Source organism: Parambassis ranga, chromosome 3 (assembly GCF_900634625.1).
Source record: "Parambassis ranga chromosome 3, fParRan2.1, whole genome shotgun sequence".
NCBI lineage: Eukaryota > Metazoa > Chordata > Actinopteri > Ambassidae > Parambassis > Parambassis ranga.
In genome coordinates this window covers 640444-646072 of record NC_041024.1, presented here as the reverse complement: position 1 = coordinate 646072, position 5629 = coordinate 640444, and the positions used below count along the sequence as shown (strand labels likewise).

Below are 5629 nucleotides of genomic sequence, written 5' to 3'. Positions count from 1 at the left end.
CTGTGGAGGTGTTAGCCTCTGCCCTGAGGATGCTACTGATTGGCCAAAGTTATCAGGAGTGTGTGAATGTTTATTTTTACTGTTTGGTGTCTGAAGACTTGCTGCTGCTGTGTCAGCGGCTCCAGCTGAACCTGCTGCTGCTCTGAGCTGCAGGTGTGTCTCTGCTGCCCCCCTGTGGTCACTCACTCAAAGACACAGACATGTTTATTGGATGTTTTATTGCAGTGAAGCTGCTCACAGTGGACCAGACACTGACATGAAGAACAACAAAGAGCTTTAACACGTGGGAGGGTCAGCTGACAGGTCAACACAGCGGCCTTCTGGGAAACAGAGTCCAGGCTTCAGTCGTCTCCTCCACACAGAGCCAGCAGCGCCTTCTGGTAGTCTCCTTTAGTGTGTTCCTGAACACACACACACATGAATAAATACTGAGCAGATTTTACCTGCTTGAAGACAGGATGTACTGATGGGATATCGGCTCCTCCGTGGTGCCTTCACTGTCCTCAGTCAGTGTAGGACGGTGTGGAGACTCACTGCGATGGTCTGATACAGCGACCTCCGGTGCTCTCGCTTGAACTCTGATCTGATCTTCATCAGGTCGACCTCGCAGCGGGACACCATGATGCGGGTCACCACCTTCTCCTTCGCTCCTTTGCTCTGAGGACAAACACACACAGCCGTCCAACATGGCCGCCGGCATGTTTCCTAATCACAGGCAGGATGAACGTACCTTCATGGCGTCGCTGAGTCTGTTGGCGAAGTACAGCTGCCTGTTCTCAAAGCACTCCACTGACAGAGGAGAAGAAGACATTCAGGTCACATGTTCTGATGACATCACGTCCCTGCAGTGTTTGTTGGACGTACCCAGAGTGAGGAAGGACTTCTCCAGGTCGCCCTTCACCTCCTTCCTGATGCTCTCCTTCATGTCGTACGGGCTGTAGCTCTTATAGCGCTCGAACACTGACAGAGGACACTCATTCAGTCTTAACAGGGAGACAGGCCGAAGGACGAGTGTCTGTGTGTGTGTCTGTGTGTGTGTGTGTCTTTGTGTGTCTGTGGGTGCAGTTCACCTTTCTGCAGGTGGGGGACGCTCCTCTGGGACATGATGGTGATCCAGGTGGCCACGTCGGTTCCCTTCCTCTTCACGCCGGCTTCATAGAGAGACTGAGACAGACGGAGACATTAAGACAAGAAGCAGGGCTGTTACTGAGGGACGGCGTCCACATGAAGAGACAGGATGTGTCCTCAAAGAATGTCCTCTGTGAACTCACCCTGGCGTCCTCGTCGATCCTCTCGTAGTCCACCACATTGGATGGGTCGTCTCTTTTTGTCTGTAATTCAGATAGGAGACTCAGCGTCCTCCACAGGAGACATTTACAGAAACACACATGGCTGCAGGCTGGAACCAGCCTCGGACCTCATCAGAATAAAAGCCCGGGACGTACCTGAACCAGGGCCAGCAGCAGTTTGGCGAAGTCTCCGGACGTGTCTCCGGCCACGTCTTTGTCCAGCTCCTTCTTAAACACTGCAGAGACACAAAGGCTGTGATGTCATCCACACATGACGAGCCGGCCACAGCTCCACGTGTGTGCTCTTCATCACTCTTCATCTATGACCTGTGATCTTTGTTGTTTTAGTTTAAACTGTTTGTAGTTCCTGCTGCTGCCACTAGGCGCTGCTAAAGAGAAGGCTGTAAGTGTGTCTATACTTCAGGTTGGGTGACAGTGGGCGGAGTCCTCCTGTGGGCGGAGCACTCACTCTCTCTGTAAACTCTCTTGATCTCCGTCAGCTCGTCGTTGTTTCTGGAGCAGACGATCTCGATCAGAGTCTCCTCGTCGGTCCCCAGGCCCTGCACACACACTTCGTACGATCAGCTGACGGCTGTGACGTCACCAGCTGTGACACATCTGTTCAATACATTCAGTCTTTACTCAGACTGTAGAGCGCCACCTGCAGGCCTGAGGAAAACAAACTATCAACATGAATCTGCTTCCTGTTCATGTCCACAGCTCCTGTAGAGGGCGCTCTGCATGAGCAGCAGTGATCAGTGATGTCATCAGAGGTCAGTCAGACCCAGTATTGATCATGTATCAGAGACCCCCCCCCCCTGACCTTCATGGAGGCTCTGAGCTCGGAGGCGTCATACTGCGCGGTGCTCTTCATCAGACCTAACATCAGGGCCTCCAGGGAGCCGGACAGCGCCCCCTTCAGGGCAGTGATCAGGTCCTGATTCAAACATGTGAAACATTAGGATTAGGATTATTAATAATCTGTCTTTCTCTGTAGCGTCTGAGCAGCTTCAGGGAGCTCGCGCTGCCTCTGATGGGCTGTCACCTTCTTGGCGAATCGCTCGTACTCGAAGGCGATCTCCCTGCGCTGCTCGTAGCTCCGCCTGGTCAGGATGTCGGTGATGGTCTGTTCGTCTACACCTGCAGATGTAATGATCAGATTCAGACTCGCTGTCACTGACGTCTGTCCTAAACTTCAACAACAGGAAGTCTGTCTGCAGCTGCTGCCTTAAATCTTCCTGTTCATGAAGCAACAGACAGAACTGACAGCACTTCCTGAATGGACTCTGATTGGTGGAGGACAGAGGGTGGAGCTGGGAGCTTCACCTTTAGTTTTGATGGCGGTCTCGATCCTGGCGGCGTCTCTGGCCGGATCGAAGTCTCGCACTGGCACCACGGTGGGGAACTTAGGCTCCACCTCCTGCAGAGAAGAGCCGCTAAATGAATCAGCGATGAGCAATGAATGATTGATCAGTGCAGTGAGGGGTGGGGTCGACTCCGGGTGGAGAAGGAACCACACCTTCAGCTGCTCTATGAGCCGCAGTAAAACTCTGCAGCTATAAAGATATAGAAACATGAGCACATGAACCAGGAGCCTGGAGCAGGAGGTCAGAGGGCAGCCTGTGACCTGTGGGTGTGTGTCATCGCCCGGCGACTCACCGCTCCGTACGACAGCGTCAGCTGGCCCAGGAACTCAGACACCAGCGCCATGATGGATTCAGCTGGAACACAGTTCAGACAGACAGAGCGTTTCATCAGGCACAAACCCTGAAGGCAGCGTGACATCCAGGACATTCAGTCAGACACGCATCACTTCCTCCTCTGGGCCCTGCTGTACATGTCCAACATGTGCTGATGGCACATCCACCTGCAGTAACTACCTTTGGCCACCAGGACTCTGTGGAACAACCAGAGCCAGAACCAGAGGGACCTTCCCAAGTATATTCTATTCTATTCTACTCTATTCTATTAAAGAGACTGCATAGCTAAAGCTAAAATATGATGCTACGGCCAGAGCGCTATCCCCGCTGACAGCTAGCTGCTGGGGCTAGCTCTGATGGTACACCCTGACAGCTAGCTGCTGGGGCTAGCTCTGATGGTACGCCCTGGCAGCATCATTTTGCTTCATGCTCTCAGCGTCCTCACAGACAGGATGTTGGAGGCGTCGGCCTTCCCATGATCCTTCACTCTCTGTACACAGACCAACCCCGGAACATGAATCACCCCTAAACACAACCAGGACATGAAGCATTAAACCCACCCTCATCAGGCTGACGGCCATATTTGTAGTTCTGATCAGGCTACTTAGTGTGTGCGCCTGTGAGGAGGTGAGTATCGACCTCAGTGACTCTGCGGTCAGCATGTTTGTTTGTTCGGACGCTCTGATTGGCTGGACCAAGGCCTGCTGATGATGAAGTCAGGTTGAGTTGCTACATGCTAACTGAGCCCCTGTGAAGATTCTGTGGCTTTGGGTCAAAATCAGAAACATGTGCTCGTGAGTCAGCAGCCATTTTGAAAGAGTGTAAACAGTGTTTTCTGGCTGGAAGCAGGCGCCGCAGCTTCACCCTCACAGTGGAAACACTGGATTTCCTCCTCACACAGACGAACAATAGAGCTGAGAGCGCGGCGGCGTGCAGACCCTCCGACCCTGGACGTGTGTTTGATTTACTGACAGGGACGTGGCAGAGGGGAGGGCGTGTCGGCAGGCAGATAAGGAAATGAATCACAGTGCAAACACACAGATAAAGCTGTCATTGCTGGCGCTCTCGTCCACCTTTGACCCTCTTACAAAACTTCAGCAGGAAGTGTGTGAGGGTCACCGTGCCATCGCCTAGCAACAGACGGCACAAACCGTCCTGAGGAGGTTCAGCCTGCTGCAGTGATGAGGCTAAAGCTAGCTGAAGCTGGGTTAACCTGTTGTTGGCTGAGCAGGAAAAAACAAACTGATTTTATATCATTGATATAATCATGTTAGCTAGCTTAGCACATGACGCACAATCGATACACTGAAGGAACTGATCACATCATTCTGCACTGCACTCAGTAACTTAGATCAGGAGGAGAGTGTCCACAGAGTGTGTCCACAGTGTCCACAGTGTGTGTCCACAGAGTGTGTCCACAGTGTGTGTCCACAGAGTGTCCACAGAGTGTGTCCACAGTGTCCACAGTGTGTGTCCACAGAGTGTCCACAGTGTGTGTCCACAGTGTGTATCCACAGTGTGTGTCCACAGAGTGTGTCCACAGAGTGCGTCCACAGAGTGTGTCCACAGAGAGTGTCCACAGTGCGTCCACAGAGTGTGTCCACAGAGTGATCAATGCTGCGATGGGTCAGCATCACGTTCTCAACAAACACATTCAAAGTCTTCACAGTTCTTTAAAACACCCCTCTGAAACACGCGCTGACACTGGTCGTCCTTCATTTAGACTTTTTTATCCCAGTAACTCTCTGCATGCACAGCCTTCAAAATAAAAGCCTTACTCTGAACTCTCTCTCTGACCCGTGCAGGTGAAGTGGAGCCACAGACCTGCTGTGTTCTTACCTTCAGCAGCAGCAGCAGTGTGGCAGCGAGCAGCAGCAGCTCCGTTATGATCCCAGCGGACAGGGTGCGGCCTTCAAATACCAGCTGACTCACACACACACTCACACACACACACTCACACACACTGCTGTCTGACTCAGTGATCAAACTTTTACACTTCAGACTGAACTCATGGCAGAAATTCCTCAGAGAGGCTCGGATCGCCTCACCAAGGTCAGAGGAGGAAGCGCAGGCTTCTGATTGGCCGGTAAGATCAGATGTGAGTGTAACATCAGTGTTTAACCCCTTCCTGCAACATTGAAACTGGCCTGAAACAGAAAGCTGCAGGTATCTGGTCAGAGTGATGGTGAACACAACCAGGACGTTAGCATCATGTGATCCCTGTGCAATCAGCCAATAGGATCCCTCTGCTGTCTTTTGGATTAATACAGATAAACAGGAGGCCTCCCACACAACCCTAATCGACTGTTTCCACAAACGACCACCAGGAGGAGGATGCTTCCTCCTTCCTGTGGTACTTAAACGGGTTATAACACATGACCTCAGGAGGGCGCACAGCTACGTTTCAGTGCTGTTATTTACGGCCCTGCTAATATTTATCCAGGCCCAGTGATACCGCAGGTGTGGTCGGGTGGAGCCGGCTCGTCGGGGAGGGGGTTTATGATCCGAGCAAGGTCACTGCGTGAAAGGCGTGTCAGGGCAGCTGAGTCAGCACAGGAAGTGATGTCACAGGGTCATTCATTCATCAACTGTTCACTGAGTCACAGCTGGTCAGCATGGCACAGCTCAGCTCAGCTCAGC

The 5629-nt window shown here is 52.3% G+C and overlaps 1 protein-coding gene across 2 annotated transcripts; it reads right to left on the bottom strand.

Moving 5' to 3' along the window:
- Positions 1–201: 201 nt before the first annotated feature.
- On the bottom strand, positions 202–5002 carry LOC114433128 (annexin A2-like). 2 transcript variants are annotated; one of them, XM_028401484.1, is made up of 13 exons: positions 4829–5002; positions 2949–3010; positions 2616–2709; positions 2335–2429; positions 2113–2226; positions 1759–1849; positions 1446–1525; positions 1272–1331; positions 1071–1164; positions 865–960; positions 731–789; positions 535–657; positions 202–401 (listed from the first exon to the last, which is right to left on the bottom strand). In XM_028401484.1, exons 2-13 carry the CDS (start codon positions 2997–2999, stop codon positions 342–344), a joined length of 1017 nt encoding a protein of 338 aa, XP_028257285.1. In that variant the 5' UTR covers positions 3000–3010; positions 4829–5002; the 3' UTR covers positions 202–341. The 2 variants fall into 2 exon arrangements, with proteins under 2 accessions (XP_028257285.1, XP_028257286.1); XM_028401485.1 differs by having other exon boundaries at positions 4814–4829.
- Positions 5003–5629: the final 627 nt, after the last annotated feature.

Bases quoted from the DNA above. Each gene is read 5' to 3' on its own strand.
- LOC114433128 (XM_028401484.1), bottom strand. From the start codon at position 2,999: ATGGCGCTGGTGTCTGAGTTCCTGGGCCAGCTGACGCTGTCGTACGGA. The intron at 2,710-2,948 runs GTGAGTCGCCGG...TCTTCTCTGCAG, and splicing joins TGACGCTGTCGTACGGAGCG to GAGGTGGAGCCTAAGTTCCC. The intron at 1,332-1,445 runs GTACGTCCCGGG...TCTGAATTACAG, and splicing joins TGCTGCTGGCCCTGGTTCAG to ACAAAAAGAGACGACCCATC.